Source organism: Oratosquilla oratoria, chromosome 12, assembly GCF_046742065.1.
Source record: "Oratosquilla oratoria isolate Oo_2021 chromosome 12, ASM4674206v1, whole genome shotgun sequence".
Taxonomy (NCBI): Eukaryota; Metazoa; Arthropoda; class Malacostraca; order Stomatopoda; family Squillidae; genus Oratosquilla; species Oratosquilla oratoria.
This window is the reverse complement of record NC_134788.1, coordinates 24670949-24688864: the sequence shown is the minus strand read 5'-3', so window position 1 is coordinate 24688864 and position 17916 is coordinate 24670949. Positions and strand designations below refer to the sequence as shown.

The 17916-nt window shown below is 50.1% G+C and overlaps 1 protein-coding gene across 15 annotated transcripts in view; it reads left to right on the top strand.

Moving 5' to 3' along the window:
- Positions 1–17916, top strand: part of Atpalpha (sodium/potassium-transporting ATPase subunit alpha) — a 175928-nt gene that overhangs the window by 131360 nt on the left and 26652 nt on the right. For 10 of the 15 annotated variants that reach the window (XM_076194574.1, XM_076194571.1, XM_076194569.1 and 7 more), the window contains one exon: positions 16640–16720. The exons of the other annotated variants lie outside the window; for them this stretch is intronic. In XM_076194574.1, the coding sequence (XP_076050689.1) occupies positions 16640–16720 (81 nt within the window). The remainder of the gene's footprint in view (positions 1–16639; positions 16721–17916) is intronic. 15 annotated transcript variants of the gene reach the window in all.

Below are 17916 nucleotides of genomic sequence, written 5' to 3'. Positions count from 1 at the left end.
TGATATAGTATTTGACTTATTTTCATTCTTAGACGTGATTAGACTTGTTTATTATCGTTTTGGGTTTTCTGAAAGTGATATTTTATAATCTTGTGTACTCTGGAACTTGATATGTATTTTGAATTAGCAACTTTAATTTTATTTTTCTTTACTGGGATAAATTTGTCACTAGAATTAGCAATGTCATCCATCTGACTTGGGACCACGGTCCATCAACACCCTATTCAGAATGGGGGGCCGTCTCTCCATAGGAAGACCACCTTGAGGGTCGCGATCAGTTGTGATGGCTTTCAGGGGTGTGGGGCGCAGCCTTGACGCTCTTGTTGTAGGTTGTAGGATTTTGTCTTTATGGCGACAAAAGAACTTCGACAAGGAAAATTCCTGCCAGTCTCTCTCTCTCTCCCTCCCTCTCCCTCCCTCTCCCTCCCTCTCTCCCTCTCTCCCTCTCTCCCTCTCTCCCTCTCTCCCTCTCTCCCTCTCTCTCTCTCTCTCTCTCCCTCTCTCCCTCCTAACTCTCTCTATCTCCCTCTCTCCCTCTCTCTCTCTCTCTCTCTCTCTCTCACTCTCTCTCTCTCTCTCTCTCTCCCTCCCTCTTCTCTCTCTCCCTCCCTCTTCTCTCTCTCCCTCTCCTCTCTCTCCCTCTCCTCTCTCTCCCTCTCCTCTCTCTCTCCCTCCCTCTCCTCTCCCCTCTCTCTCTCTCTCTCTCTCTCTCTCTCTCTCTCTCTCTCTCTCTCTCTCTCTCTCTCTCTCCTCTCTCTCTCTCTCTCTCTCTCTCCCTCTCTCTCCCTGTCTCCATGTCCCTCTGTCTCCCTGTCTCCCTGTCCCTCTCTCTTCCTGTCTCCCTGTCCCTCTCTCTCCCTCTCTCTCCCTCTCTCTCTCTCTGTCCTCTCTCTCTCCTCTCTCTCTCTCTCTCCTCTCTCTCTCTCCTCTCTCTCTCTCCCTCTCTCTTCTCCTCTCTCTTTCTCTCTCTCTCTCTCTCTCCCTCTCTCTCATCTCTCTCTCCCTCTCTCTCCTCTCCCTCTCTCTCTCACTCTCTCCCTCTCTCTCTCTCTCTCTCTCTCTCCCTCCCTCTCCCTCTCTCTCTCTCTCTCTCCCTCTCCCTCTCTCTCTCTCTCCCTCCCTCTATCTCCTTCTCTCCCTCACTCTATCTCCTTCTCTCCCTCACTCTCCTTCTCTCCCTCACTCTCCTTCTCTCCCTCACTCTCCTTCTCTCCCTCACTCTCCTTCTCTCCCTCACTCTCCTTCTCTCCCTCACTCTCCTTCTCTCCCTCACTCTCCTTCTCTCCCTCACTCTCCCTCTCTCTCCCTCTCTCTCCCTCTCTCTCCCTCTCTCTCCCTCTCTCTCCCTCTCTCTCCCTCTCTCTCCCTCTCTCTCCCTTTCTCTCCCTCTCTCTCCCTCTCTTTCCCTTTCTCTCCCTCTCTCTCCCTCTCTCTCCCTCTCTTTCCTCCCACCCTCTCTCTCCCTCTTATCCTCCCTCCCTCTCCCTCTCTTCCTCTCCCTCCCTCTCTCTCCCTCTCTCTCCCTCTCTCTCCCTCTCTCTCCCTCACTCTCCCTCTCTCTCCCTCTCTCCTCCCTCTCTCTCCCTCTCTCCTCCCTCTACCTCTCTCCTCCCTCTCCCTCTCTCCTCCCTCTCCCTCTCCCCCAACCCAACTTCCTCCCTCTTCCTCTCTCTCCTCTCCTTCCCCTCTCTCCTCTCCTTCCCCTCTCTCATCTCCTTCTATCTCTCTCATCTCCTTCTATCTCTCCAACCTCTCTCTCCATCTCTCCCCCTCTCTCCATCTCTCCCCCTCTCCCTCTCTCCATCTCTCCCCCTCCTTCCATCTCTCCCCCTCCTTCCATCTCTCCCCCTCCTTCCATCTCTCCCCCTCTCGCTCCATCTCTCCCCCTCTCGCTCCATCTCTCCCCCTCTCGCTCCATCTCTCCCCCTCTCGCTCCATCTCTCCCCCTCTCGCTCCATCTCTCCCCCTCTCGCTCCATCTCTCCCCCTCTCGCTCCATCTCTCTCCATCTCTCCCTCTCTCCATCTCTCCCCCTCTCTCCATCTCTCCCCCGCTCTCCATCTCTCCCCCTCTCTCCATCTCTCCCCCTCTCTCCATCTCTCCCCTCTCTCCATCTCTCCATCTCTCCCCCTCTCTCCATCTCCATCTCTCTCCATCTCTCCATCTCCCTCTCTCTCTCTCTCCATCTCTCTCTCCCTCCATCTCTCTCTCCATCTGTCTCCATCTCTCTGTCTCCATCTCCCTCGCTGTCTCTCAGGAAGCCGGCGGGACCCCCCCGGCCGTCGGGCGGGGCCGGCAAGGGTGGCCGGCCCCGTCGTCAGCCGGCTGCCGGCTCGTGGGCGGGGTTCGCGCGCCTACGCGCCCACACACGCCCTCCTATGACATTTCAGTTTTGTACTATGAAACGGGACTCCACACACACACACACACACACACACACACACACACACACACACACACACACACACACACACACACACACACACACACACACACACACACACACACACACACACACACACACACACACACACACACACACACACACACACACGCACACGCACACGCGCACACAATTAGGTTAAAGGTTAACCCAACCCCCCACATTATACTTCACCCTCTTCATCCTGGTCACTGGTTATTCTAATCTAGAAGAAATTGAATCTAGGTAAGAACTCGAACCAAAGGGGTAGAAGTGGATTAAAGGGAGCTTAGACTATTAAAGGGAGCCTCGGTGAAGTGTAATAGCTTGCATGGGCTCACAGTTAAAGGGTTTCCATGTGTATGTATATGTGTGTATTTATATGTATAATGTATATAGCACCCTGACAGTCCTATACGTGTGTGTGTGTGTGTGTGTGTGTGTGTGTATGTGTGCGTGTGTGTGTGTGTGTGTGTGTGTGTGTGTGTGTGTGTGTGTGTGTGTGTGTGTGTGTGTGTGTGTGTGTGTGTGTGTGTGTGTGTGTGTGTGTGTGTGAGAGAGAGAGAGAGAAAAACTTGTTCATTAACGGGCGCCCTTTCCCTCCTTGTTTGGTATGTTTCTTCTCCAAGGACCTTAGATCCACAAAAACAGGACCAGCAGCCTCTATTGTCTGCTTGTCCAAGATGAGAGGTTGCAGGTTGTAGGTTGCACCTCCAGAAGTCACCTTTCCGTCCTTCAACCTCGGCTTATCATAACTGTTCTTGTTTGGCTTTGAGGAAAAAGAAAATTATTTCAAAATGTCACAAGTTTGATATTTGTCTTCAACTTCCGCGCAACCGAGCCTGGAAGGCCTCCTTAACCCATTCAACTCCGATGACAAGATGTCTTGTCATTTGGTCAAATAAAACAAAAAATCATAAAACACCAAAATGTTTGATCAAACACCAGAAAAATATGACGTCATTCCTCGCTTCGCTGCGAGCGAAGCGAGGATTGACGTCATATTTTTCTGGTGTTTGATCAAACATTTTGGTGTTTTATGATTTTTTGTTTTATTTGACCAAATGACAAGACATCTTGTCATCGGAGTTGAATGGGATAAGAGTCTCGCTGATGAAGTCTCGTCTAGGTAGTGTGCTAGTTTCTAGACCTCATCTAGCTCATGAGCCACTGAGACTTCTTGGTCGTCGTCTTTGAGATCTAGATTTTTTGTTTTTCAAAATCCTCTTGAAGAAATTTCGACTTGAATTTCAAAATCCTCTTGAAGAAATTTCGACTTTCGAATTTGGAAATATTCAAGAAAATTCGATTTTTGAATTTCAAAATCTTGAAGGAATTTCGACTTTTGAATTTGGAAATCTTGAAGAAATTTCGACTTTGGAATTTCAAAACCCTCTTGAAGAAATTTCGACTTTTGAAGTTGAACCTCTCAAAGGTGGAGGGTCCACGTGAAATCCACTCGAGACCATACAAGTGAAAGTACTAAACGAAATCTGAGAATTTGTGCTTTCTCTCGCTCTCGCTCTTTCTTACTCTCTAACTCGTTCTTACTCTCTAACTCGTTCTACCTCTCTTAACTCGTCCTTCCTCTCTAACTCGTTCTTGCTCGCTCTCCATCTCTCGCAGTCTCTTTCTCTCTTGCTCTCGCTCTTTCTCCCCCTCCCCCTTCCCCTCCCTCTCTTCTTACCCCACCCTATCTCTCCTCTTTTACCCGTCCCTCTCCTCTCTCCTCTCTCTCCTCACTCTCCTCACTCTCCCCTCACTCTCCCCCTCTCCCCCCCTCTCTCCCCCTCTCCCCCTCTCTCCCCCTCTCCTCCTCCCCCTCTCCCCCTATCCCCCCTCTCCCCCCTCTCTCACTCTCCCCCTCTCCCCCCTCACTCTCCCCCTCTCCCCCCCTCTCCCCCTCTCTCCCCCTCTCTCCCCCTCTCCCCTCACTCTCCCCTCACTCTCCCCTCACTCTCCCCTCACTCTCCCCTCACTCTCCCCTCACTCTCCCCTCACTCTCCCCTCACTCTCCCCTTCTCTCCCCTCGCTCTCCCCTTCTCTCCTCTCACTCTCCCCTCACTCTCCCCTTCTCTCCCCTCACTCTCCCCTTCTCTCCCCCACACTCCCCTTCTCTCCCCCACACTCCCCTTCTCTCCCCCACACTCCCCTTCTCTCCCCCACACTCCCCTTCTCCCCCCCACACTCCCCTTCTCTCCCCCCACACTCCCCTTCTCTCCCCCCACACTTCCCTTCTCTCCCCCCACACTCCCCTTCTCTCCCCCACACTCCCCTTCTCTCCCCCACACTCCCCTTCTCTTCCCCTCTCCCCTCTCTCTCCCTCCCCTCTTCTCTCCCCTCACTCTCCCCCCCCCCCCCCCTCTCTCCCCCCTCCCACCCCCCCCCACACTCCCCTTCTCTCCCCACACTCCCCCCCCCCCACACTCCCCTTCTCTCCCCCCACACCCCCCTCCCCCTCCCCCCCACTCCCCTCACCTCCCCCCCCCACTCCCCTCTCCCCCACTCCCACCCCCTCCCCCCACACTCCCCCCCCCCCTCACTCCCCTCTCCCCCCCCCCTCCCCCCCTCCCCCCCCCACACTCCCACTCCCCCCCACCCCCCCCTCCCCCTCCCCCCCCACACTCCCCTTCCCCCCCCCCCCACCCCTTCTCCTCCCCCCTCACTTCCCTCCTCTCTCCCCCCCCCACTCCCCTACTCGCCCCCCACACTTCCCTTCTCTCCCCCCACACTTCCCTTCTCTCCCCCCACACTTCCCTTCTCTCCCCCCACACTTCCCTTCTCTCCCCCCACACTTCCCTTCTCTCCCCCCACACTTCCCTTCTCTCCCCCCACACTTCCCTTCTCTCCCCCCACACTTCCCACTCCCCCCACACTTCCCTTCTCCCCCCCAACACTTCCCTTCTCTCCTCCCCACACTCCCTTCTCTCTCTCCCCCCCCACACTTCCCTTCTCTCCCCCCACTCCCCCCCCCCACACTTCCCCTCCCCCCCACACTTCACCCCTCCCCCCCACTCTCCCTCTCCCCCCCCCACTTCCCTTCTCCCCCCACACCCCCTCCCTCCCCCCCCCTCCCACACCCCCTCACTTCCCTCCCCCCACACTTCCCCTCCCCCCACACTTCCACTCCCCCCGCCCTCCCTCTCTCCCCCTCACTCCCCTCTCCCCCCCCCCCCCCTCCCCCCCCCCCCTCTCCCCCCTCCCTCTCTCTCCCCCCCACACTTCCCTTCTCTCCCTCCCCCCCCTCTCCTCCCCCCCCTCCCTTCTCTCCCCCCTCTCCCTCCCTCCCTCTCACTCTCCCCCCACACTCCCCCCCCCCATCACTCCCCTTCTCTCCCCCATCACTCCCCTTCTCTCCCCCATCACTCCCCTCACTCTCACTCCCCTCCCCCTCACTCTCACTCCCCTCCCCCTCACTCTCACTCCCCTCCCCCTCACTCTCACTCCCCTCCCCCTCACTCTCACTCCCTCCCCTTCACTCTCACTCCCTCCCCTTCACTCTCACTCCCTCCCCTTCACTCTCACTCACTCCCCCTCTCACTCACTCCCCCTCCCACTCACTCCCTCACTCTCACTCCCTCACTCTCACTCACTCCCTCACACTCACTCTCACTCCCTCACTCTCACTCTCTCCCTCCCCCTCACTCACTCCCCTCACTCCCCTCCCCCTCTCACTCACTCACTCCCCCTCACTCACTCCCCCCTCCACTCCACCTCCCCCTCTCACTCACTCCCTCACTCTCACTCACTCCCTCACTCTCACTCACTCCCTCACTCTCACTCCCCCTCACTCTCACTCCCCCTCACTCTCACTCCCCCTCTCTCACTCCCCCTCACACTCACTCCCTCTCACTCCCTCTCCCTCACACTCACTCCCACCCCCTCACACTCACTCCCACCCCCTCACACTCACTCCCACCCCCTCACACTCCTCCCACCCCCCTCACTCACTCACTCCCCCCCCTCACACTCACTCCTCTCCCCCCCTCTCTCACTCACCCCCCCTCACACTCTCCCCCTCCCACTCACCTCTCCCTCTCACACTTCACTCCTCACACTCACACTCACTCCCCCTCCCACTCACTCCCCCTCACTTTCACTCCCCCTCACTTTCACTCCCCCTCACTTTCACTCCCCTCACTTTCACTCCCCTCACTTTCACTCCCCTCACTTTCACTCCCTCACTCCCTCCCCCTCACTTTCACTCACTCCCTCACTCTCACTCCCTCACTCTCACTTTCACTCCCTCACTCTCTTTCACTCCCTCACTCTCTTTCACTCCCTCACTCTCTTTCACTCCCTCACTCTCCCTCCCCCTCCCTCACTCTCCCTCCCCCTCCCCCTCTCCCCCTCCCCACTCTCCCTCCTCTCTCCCCCTCACTCTCCCTCCTCCCTCCCCCCCACTCTCCCACTCCCTCCCCCCCCCCTCTCCCTCCCCCCCACTCCTCCCCCACTCCCCACCTCCCCCCCCCCCTCACTCCCCCCTCTCCTCCCTCACTCCCCCCTCTCCGCCCTCACTCCCCCCCCCTCCCCCCCCCCCTCTCCACCCCCACTCCCCCCCGCCCTCCCTCCCCCCCCCTCTCCGCCCTCTCTGCCCCCTCTCCGCCCTCACTCCCCCCTCTCCGCCCTCACTCCCCCTCTCCGCCCCACTCCCCCCTCTCCGCCCTCACTCCCCCCTCTCCGCCCTCACTCCCCCCTCTCCGCCCTCACTCCCCCCCCCCCACTCCCCTCTCCGCCCTCACTCCCCCCTCTCCGCCCTCACTCCCCCCTCTCCGCCCTCACTCCCCCCTCTCCGCCCTCACTCCCCCCTCTCCGCCCTCACTCCCCCCTCTCCGCCCTCACTCCCCCCTCTCCGCCCTCACTCCCCCCTCTCCGCCCTCACTCCCCACCCCCCTCACTCCCCCCCCCCTCCCCCCCCTCTCCGCCCTCACTCACTACCCCCTCCGCCCTCACTCACTACCCCTCTCCGCCCTCACTCCCCCCTCTCCGCCCTCACTCCCCCCTCTCCGCCCTCACTCACTACCCCTCTCCGCCCTCACTCCCCCCTCTCCGCCCTCACTCCGCCCTCACTCCCCCCTCACTCCCCCCTCTCCGCCCTCACTCACTACCCCTCTTCGCCCTCACTCCCCTCTCTCCCCCGCTCACACTCACTCCCCCCTCTCCTCCACTCACACTCACTCCCCCCTCTCCTCCACTCACACTCCCTCAATCCCCCTTCGGTCCCCGTCCTCCTCCTCCTCAGGATTTTCCTAGACAATGGGTCTGTCTTCAGTCGTCGTTCCGCAGGGTTGGGTTATCTCGCCGGCTTTGTTTATTTCATGACGAAGATTGATCTCAAAATTTAATATCTCTGCTGGGGTTCCCTGCACGTTCTCTAGACGTTCCTCCACGTTCTTCTTCAGAACGTTCTTGATGCAATTTTCCACACGAACCTAAACGTTCTCGTCTTTGGACGAACATCCCATTGCAGTCCATCTACAGGCTCGGATTTGCTCGCTGAATACCAACTCCCTAACTCTCCCTGCCCCCCCCCCCTACTACGCCCCACCCCCTTCTCCGGCCCCAAGGTAACCGGCTACGGTCGTCGGGGGAGGGGAGGGGAGGGGCTTGGATTCCATAGGTCACTCAGGAGATAGTTGCAAGGGGAACCTTTAGAGTTTGATCTAATTGGGGCAACATGACCTTAGCTCCTACCTCGCTCTTGCCTTTCTCCTCTCCTCCTCCCCCTCCTCCTCCTCCCCTAACCCTCCTCCTCCTCCCCTAACCCTCCTCCTCCTCCCCTAACCCTCCTCCTCCTCTTCTTCCCCTAACCCTCCTCCTCCTCTTCTTCCCCTAACCCTCCTCCTCCTCTTCTTCCCCTCCCCTAACCCTCCTCCTCCTCTTCTTCCCCTCCCCTAACCCTCCTCCTCCTCTTCTTCCCCTAACCCTCCTCCTCCTCTTCTTCCCCTCCCCTAACCCTCCTCCTCCTCTTCTTCCCCTCCCCTAACCCTCCTCCTCCTCTTCTTCCCCTCCCCTAACCCTCCTCCTCCTCTTCTTCCCCTCCCCTAACCCTCCTCCTCCTCTTCTTCCCCTCCCCTAACCCTCCTCCTCCTCTTCTTCCCCTAACCCTCCTCCTCCTCTTCTTCCCCTAACCCTCCTCCTCCTCTTCTTCCCCTAACCCTCCTCCTCCTCTTCTTCCCCTAACCCTCCTCCTCCTCTTCTTCCCCTAACCCTCCTCCTCCTGTTCTTGCTCCTCCACCTCCTCCACTTCCTCCTCCTAACCCTCCTCCTCCACTTCCTCCTAACCCTCCTCCTCCACTTCCTCCTAACCCTCCTCCTCCAATTCCTCCTCCTCCTCCTCCTCCTCTTCTTCCCCTAACCCTCCCCCTCCTCTTCTTCCCCTAACCCTCCCCCTCCCTCCTCTTCCTCCTCTTCCTCCTCTTCCTCCTCCGATCCGTTATCCCATAAATGTTGTGTGTGTGTGTGATAGGCATGTACACGAACACATGTATACACGTGTTTACATGTACATATGCCCATAGGTGTACATTTATGTATACATGTATGGGTGTACAAATGTTTACGTACATAGGTGTATACGTGTACATTTGCGTAGGTGTACATGGTTTTGTATGGTGTGTACATGTGCTCAGGTGTATGCACACCTATGTACATTAGTGTCCAGGTATATGTACAGTTGTGCACAGTAGTGTATATAATGTATACACATGTACATACATCCATGCGTGTGCAGATAACGTGCATAGGTGTACAAATGTGTGTACACAGTTACTGCCTTAGATTGCCTCAAAACTCGTAGAAACTGGCATCTTCAGGCCGGCACCAGAAATGTCTCCAAAAAATGTGGACAATTTTGTTGGTTTAAGAACGATTTCGTACGATTTGTCTGCTGCTTTTGAACGAAGAAATAGGGAAAGTAGAAAGGGAAAAAAAATAATAAAGGTGCAGCATTCACTCCGGAGACTTGGAACCGGCCCTTGGGGTTGCATCTCGCGGTTAATGTGAAAGTGTTGGGTTCCAGAGATGAAGCGGGGAGATGGTTCTTACTGACGTACGTACATCATGACTACCGCGTGCAGTTGTGCACACAATAAATCGACATGTGTGCATGTACACAAACGTGTGTGTGTGTGTGTGTGTGGTAAATGCGAACGTACAGAAATTAATGTATGCGTAGATGTAGTATATACAGTTCTACATGTCTTCAATATTTAGCTTATCAGAACACAAGTCACATGTCCAGGGAACCTAAACTGGGTATACAAACGCATTTCAATGAGTCACCCCAAGTGCGTATAATCAAATACGATATTAAAATCCACGTGAACTTAAAAGTTCTGTCCAAATCTATTTGTATACGAACCCGGCACGAAAATCTAGGACCTAGTTCGTCTCTACTAGTCTTGCGAGGGCGTTGCGTCATTCTAGTTGTTGTAATTGTGTAAATATTTAAACTCGAGACGACAGCTTTAATCTACAAGATTGGGCTAGTCCCTTGCACGTCTATAAGCACCCTGCAACGAGCTGCTCGTTGATCTGAAAACCCCCTTTTGCCTTCCCCGAAGTTCATATGAATTATGTGGGTAGTGTCCTTCCCATCGTTTAAGTTTGTCATTGATCGATCACACTCTTACCACGAAAGACAGAAACCCTTCGACCAGGGAAGTTGGGAAACCACACGCACACAGTAGCAAACCCCATATATGGGGGATTTCACAATCGACAGATACTAAAGGTACTCTCCTTATATGGGACTAGTTCCACATACTTCATCTCTAGTGGAAAAAAAAAACGATCAATCGCAGAGTTGATTCTAGGAGAGGGACATCTGAGTGCATTCCAGACAGGGTGAGAGTGGTCACATCAACTCGGTAATCGGACACCATTCCAACCAAGGATGTCTGACTTAAGAAGTTCGAGGACTGGCTAGACCATTGCACAAAACTGCTTGGCTGGGGGGGGGGGATTTCAAATCTGCCAGAGGTTGGGCATTATTTAAAGAGTGGGTCGTATGCATGACTGATCATCAATGGGAGTCTTAAGCAAGGTTTACACGCTACGATAAATTGTAGCGATTTATTGTAATGAAAAGGTTGTTACAATTTGTCATTACGTGTAAACAGGAGATCGTAGCGATAAAAAATATGACGTCAGTAGTCCTCGCTTCGCTCGCGCTTCGCTGCGAGCGAAGCGAGGACTATGACGTCATATTTTTTATCGCTACGATCTCCTGTTTACACGTAATGACAAATTGTAACAACCTTTTCATTACAATAAATCGCTACAATTTATCGTAGCGTGTAAACCTTGCTTTAGTAACGTGATAGGTCATAGTTCTGTGGTCAGGCAGGCGTGGTGCACAACTTCAGAGGGGAACTAGCATTCCTTTGAATTGTCCCTCGATATTAGGTTGAACCCCCAAGACACCTCATCCCTGACCTTTCCTCGCGTGAAAGTGTCCCACAGATCCACAAGGTCGACAAGAGAACTTCGTGCTTCGAGAAGGTCCGAGGCTTGTAGTCGACCAAAAAAGTAAAGGGGGGAGGGGAGAAAATGTACAAAGAATATTCACACGAGCTTATGAGCAGTCTTGAGTTGACCAACGTTCCTGATCAGTAATCTGGGCCTTGCACGTCAGTTTTGTAACCGGCTTTGTTCAAAACCTGGTCGATCCTGGGATACCATGAACATCCACACCCCAAGTTCCCAGATATGAAATCTAGGAACGTGTGACACCTTTAAAATCCACAGCTAGATCTGGTCTGTGCCTGTTAAGGTGTTAAAGGTTACTAGTGTTTATATAACTTGTCTGAATCCAGACGAATGGGACGTGAGTCACTGTAAGCTTCGTTCTTTCATTCCCTGTGGCTCGGAGGACTCTCACTTGCGCAGTAGTAGTCGGCAAGAGTGACAGTGGTTCTAGTATCGAGAACCATGGCCTCTTCCCCTCCTTTCACTATCAACCAACTCTAGACGTCTTTCAAGGATGCACCATAACCCAGTGCTAATGAAATTACCTCTGTGTTATCTGAATGTTTTAGATTTGAGTTTGTAATAACCCTTTACGTTCAGCAAGATCAGTGATAGGTATAACCCATGACACTAGTCTTACCTGTACCCGAATCCGGGCGTGGCACCGCCCCCAGACAGAGAGACGTCCGGTCTCGCCGGATAGTATGGGTGTTGCGGCACCAGAAACCCGGTGTTCAAGGTGCCAACCCCGATGGTGGTCACTCGGTGCATGACAAACGTCACGTGGGGGGATGTCAACATACATGTGTGTCATATGTCATCAGTTTCTCATCGGGGGGAGGGGGTTGGTGGCTTTCCGTCTTTCATGTTGTCACTTTGGTTAGAAGGGAACCACAATATGAACACCAGCCATCTAGCGGCGAGAGCTCCAACTCCTTTCTCCGCACTACTGCACCCGTATCCATGGTAACGACGGGTCAGAGTTGGGGATCGAACTTGCTGAAGCTAAGGTGCAGCAGGGTACTGCTACCTACCTCCAAGCAGCGGTGGGCTCTTCCCGGTGATGTGGCAGGGGCAAAGTGTCCTTGTTCCTCCCGTGTGATTCAGAGGTCAGGTAGCTTGCATGCAGTGTCAGAACACTGGAATGATCTAGAACAACACGTCCCCCCCCCTCCTCCTCCTCCCCCCCCTTTCAAGCAACAGAAATTTAAACCTCGTCTTGGAACAGAAACCTGTGTAGATGTTGTATGGATTCCTTTGCCATGTTATGTCGGGTTTGGTTCGTTGATGGCATAGACCAGGTTTTTTTTTCTTTCGACATTTCATATGTATCCCAAACGTATAGAATTGTTTCTTGGAATTCGCTTTTACGTTTTGTCAACAGTGAATTAGTATGTTTGTAAACCTGCATAATGAGCCTGTATCCCTTGTGGTTGAGAAACTCCGTCATAAGTAATATAGCTGGATTCATGGATGCATTTCAAGGCTTCTTGTGTCGTAAGATCGACACCGGTTACAACTCGTGACGTCATAGGGTATGGCGTCATCTGATATATTTCCATTTCCCTTGTGGTAATAGGTAGTTTTCCGCCCAGGATGGTATGTCTTTAAAGCAGATAATCATGTAAAAGCGCTGGAAAAGCTCCATTGCTTGGAATTTAAGCGTCCTTATGACGTCAAGTCTGCTGTGAAATGCGATAGGCAGGAAAAAAAACCCAGCCGATTACATCATAGTTTTTACAAGAACCAAATGGCGCTTCTTCTAAGAAAGATGTTACCACATTGGCAGACTTATCCCTAGTTTTAATTCCAAGTAGGGCCTAATTTTCCATTCTTTTTGAACTGTTTGTCTTAACACTACGGGATGTAAATGTGACGTCATCACGCCTTGCTTAATATCTGACCACAAGCATGTCAAATCTCTTTGTACATTTTCCACGTAGGGAGTGAAGAAAGTTGATCGATCAAGACCCTTTATCTCTGAATCCCCCCCACACCCACCCCACCGGTCGACATTAGCTGTGCAACACTAGTCCCAGAAGTATGTCGTTGTTGAAGGGTATGGAACGCTGCATCCAGACATATTTGAACCGAACTGTCGCCTTGTATCTGCGTACCTTTCCCTTTTATTTTTACCCTGCCTATTGTCAGCTCGTTTTATTGCTTACCTCGGTGCATAGGCAGGAGGCACCAGAGGCAATGTAGAAACCGTACGGTGAAGATACTGCGTTGGAGTATGAGGCCTGGCCTCCCTGCTCCAACTGGAGCCGAGGTATTGATTGGAGACTCGGAGTGGACTGACGGTGCGTGTGTGGAGAGGATAGGGGGGGACGTGGAGGAGGGCAGAAGCAGCTCGATGGTGCAGGCTAAGTACAGGTAGTGTGTTAGTGTGTTTTGTGAATGTGTGTGTATGTTGATTGCGTTATGTTGTGTGATTGTTGATAATGTCAGTTTTGGTAACGGCTACGCTATGCCTCTGTAGAAATGCCTGTCCCTGTTCTGCACAGTCACTTGACATACCTATACCCCAGGCATGCTTTACAGCAGGGAAGCCATCCCAGAAGTCTAGTCCTTCATAGTCGAAATAGGTCAAACGGAGTCGAATGCCTCCTCCCTTCCTCCCACTCCCATCAAGACCCCAGATCCCCCCACCTCTCTCTCTCTCTCTCTTTCTCTGCGTTTGAGCGCCTACGAGGAAGTGACCTTTCTATATTAGGCTTCTGAACACTTGTGTTCAGAGACGCGCTAAAGTAGTCTCGTTAACCTCAGCACAGTGTTCCTCTCGGGTTCATACCCGGGGAGTGGGGTAGGGGGTATTCGACTTGGGTATTCCGCAGGATCCTGGCCATCGAAACGCCCAGTCAGGTCCGTTAACCACCTGGTCTAGAAACGGCCAGTGTAGCTTGTTTTGGAACGTCGAAATAAAGTAATGATCCTCGTAACTCCAGCATAGCTGCTTCAAATGTTTTGTTGACCTGTATCTAAAGTAGGTTTCACGGCAGGAAAAAAAAAAGGCTACCACGGAATATCGGCTCTGCATCGTAAGAATGCTACGAAGGGTTTAGATATATAAACTGCATGTGCATAGGCAAGAAACGACGCGGTAGACGTGTGTTGTACGACTTCTTTGTGATTCAACTTGCCAAGTGCGTCGAGTCATTTTTTTTATTAGTTTACATTTGGTGTGGTCTAGGGCGATGCTTAAATCCAGGTTTACTGCGAGTGGATGAGGAGAGAATATGAGATGCATGTAGTAGTCGTAGTATTAGTAGTAGCGGTAATAGTAGTAGGAAAGAGCGATATCACGGGAGAAGCAACGTTAAAGGGTGTAGCGGTCTTGGTAAACTCTAACTGCTCTTGACTCAAAGGTGAGAATAGTTTGCCTGCACTACACCAGCCGTGCACGAGAAGAGATACTGCCGAATTTGGCGCCATGAGATGCAATGTCATGATGGAAAATTTCCACTTGTGGGTTAATTATGCAGTGCAGCAGAACTCGGTGTGAGCATAAACATTCAGTCTTATAATCTAACAAGTTGAAAAGTCAGCCATGGTGTGTGTATATTAATTTTAGCAAGCATTATCTTCAAGATTATAGACAATATAAAAGTTTAGTACATCCGAAGGAAATGTTTGTCCTGAAACGATTATGGAAACTAGTTTTGATATTGTTTTTTTAAACATTTGTTTATGAATTAGTTTTTTTTTTGTCTATAGTGAATGTATCGTATCAGTGGAATGCACTTTTCTTTTTGTACGAACGGTAGGGTGTTTGACGACTGGAAGCCAAGAGCTGCGTAGGGCCTTGGTGACGGATGTTAGAAAGTAAATAGTAGATGAGTCATTGCGAGGAATACATATTGATACAAATAAATATAAAGAGTGGTTCATCCGTGAAGGCAAATGTCCAAACGACTCTATAAATAGACAGGATGTCTGTCGACGGATTTTTTCAAGTACGCACTGACAAACTAAACGGAAATGGGTGGGGGAGGGATAGAAGAAAGTAGACAAAGGAGGGTGAATTCAACGAGTTGCTTCACTGGATTCGTTGGAAATTGACAACGGCTTTTTCAGTCTTTAATAGTTTGTAGATGGATTATTGAGTGAAGGTTGTGGTAGAGTTTCACGTTTTATTTTTATATATATATATAATCGCTATAGGACGAATGACGGTTTACATGATTTTGAAATTTGATAGGGTTGGAATAAGCGTGGCGAACATGCCAAGAACGTAATTTTTTCCAGCAGAATGAGAAATTTAATCAACAATGGTAAACCGTAAAATCAAAGGTGACCTTCAGACTCTGGGAAATAATGATTCACTTGAAGTAGAAAATTGTCGACTGGTCGATGTTAAAGCACAAGCCTCGTCATTATTGTTTATTGTACTTGTATGTGCGTCACCTCTATATGAAAAAGTCTGCCACAGAATCAACGCCCCAGCTCTCCCTTCTCGTGTTTGCTCACATTTTTATTGATTTTTTCTCTCGTTCACCACTTTCTCCTATTTCTCCCGCCAGTTTGAGTACCACAATGATCGTTCAGGAATGTATTGAAAACCCGCGGCCCCAAGATAACCACCAACGGTCCTCGGGTGGTCCTTTGTCACCGGTTGTCAGTTTGTCTTACAAATCGTTAGGTGTGTTGATGGGGTAAGGCGAACAGTAATGGACGATTCTTTTGCTACCTACATCTCGTAGGGCCGTCTCTAGCAGATACTTGTATCTTTGTGTTAAATTTAGAAAAAATCTCGCTGATCAGCTTTTTCCACCTATTACGAGGGTTAGCCTTTACAATAACCCACGATTGGGAATATTGCATCCTCACTGTGCAAAGGAATTGTTTTTAAGCTATCTTCACTTGGGGAAACCATAATCGAACAATAATTTGGCAGCGTCACCTTGGCAGTATGTAAAGTATCGAAAGGTGTACATTTTAGGTTGAATATTTTGCGAAAGCGAGTGTATGTTGTGCGTTTGTGTATAACTTAGTAATTTCACACGGTACGATTTGCATTATATAATATCGTACATTTGCCCAGGAGCGTAAATATTATCTTTATTCGCAATTTATATTTTATTTTTTTAATCTTTTTATTTATCATTTTAGTTATTTTATCTGGAAATGTACAGCGTGGCCAAAATGGCGAAAGTACAGTGCATGCATTATATTTTAATCATTAATTTCCCAGTCCATAGGTCCCAGTTCCAATGATTTGGTACACCCTGTTTTGTGAATAGAATGACGTACTATTAAGTTTTGTGTGGATGTAGTTTTGCTAACCCTGTAAGTTTCGCTGGAAAAAGTGAGTCTTGGGCCTGATAAACCTATTTGAGGTTTTTGATAATTGTAGTTTAGCATTTCCCCATAACTTAACCTCCCAGCCCATTCCTAGTTTGGTAAATCTTTGGTAAATCACCCTCATAGTGATGCATTCACTTAGATATTTCAAATGGATTTTACTTTCCAAAGTATTTTTCTTTTCTACAGGGTAGCAAAACAAAGCTTTGGGTTTGGCGAGTGTTGTCTTTTGTTTGTCTACCTCTTAAGTCCCACCTTATTTTCCGACCCCAAATTATGTAATATGTTGGTTTTGTTTAATTTGATTTCCGTGTGGGTTGGTTTTCTTTTAATGTTTTTGTTGATTTTTTTTTTCTTTTATGTTGGTGAGTCGGTGCAAAGGTGGAAGTTTTGTTGGTTAAAAATTTGACACCAGTGGTACGTTTGTCGACTTTCCTTGCAGAGTGATAGAACCGATTCGTATCGACATGCCACCGATAGAACGGTACCTGATGATAACCTCACCATCAAGGGAGATCCCAAGGTACAACAACAACAACAGCAACATCATCAGAGGAGAGATACTCGTCATGCACACTACACTTGATATATATATAAATAGACTTTGACCACCTGATTTTTTTTTTGAGTTGGCATACTTCTTCTGTTCCTTTTTTATTTCAGTTTGTATTTTTTTTATTATTTTTTTTTTTCTTCTTTCGTCTATCTTTCAGCTTGATGTCTTCCGTAGCAGAGTTTTTACTTCGGAGCATTTTTCTTCATCTTGACAGAACGATTGATATAATTTCTGAATAACGGTTGAAAGTTGAAATAGCTAAAGTATACAGACACCTCGTTATAATATTGTGAATTGTTGAAGATTAAACTCAGTATTTTGAATCTCCAAACTTTTGGATTAGAGCAAGAAAATCGTTCTTGATTGATGAAAGAAGAATGTACACAATTTCTTAAATCTGTTGCACCATATTTTGTGTGCGCGCGTGTGCGTGTATGTGTGTGTGCGCGTTACATACTCGACTTGTTTCGCTGTCCCATGCATGTGCAAATTCCTGTACACCTTGTCACAATTCCCAGTATATTGGTGCAGTCCTGTAGACGCAGACCCTAGAATTTCTAGAACCTTCTAGAAAAGAAGTTTGAATCTAATGCCTGTTACCGTATTCAGCACACTTTTTTTTCATACGATCAGCTTCGTATTTTGCCCATCCTGTATTTTCCTGCTTCGCCTCAATGACGTCACCTATTATTTCCAGCACATTGATTTATCTAACACTTGTTTGATTGCTTGATGTATTTTAATTTGCATTTTATACTTCGTAAAACCTATCCACATTTTATTTAAAACGTGATTTGTTTTATTGCTTGACAGTTTTGTATTTTCTTTTGTACTTCGTAGAACCTGTCTGTTTGAATGTTTTGTATGATGAAATCCGTTGCAACGCCAAAATGTACAAGTTCCCTGAGTTTTCTTAGTATTTGATCCTGTCCATGATCCTTCTTCCTTATCCGTGCATGCAGCATTTCATTTAAGAATAGAGGTTAGGTGAGGAATTATTGCATGGGATTCACTTGTATTTGATAACAGATAAGATTGCATGTTTGCAGTGCTCCGTACCACACAGTTGTGGCGAGATCGGTTGTGGAATCAAATAGTCTTCTGCATTTACTTCACCTTCCTAGGTTGCTGGTACTTATACTGCTTCTTTCTCACCTTGCCAA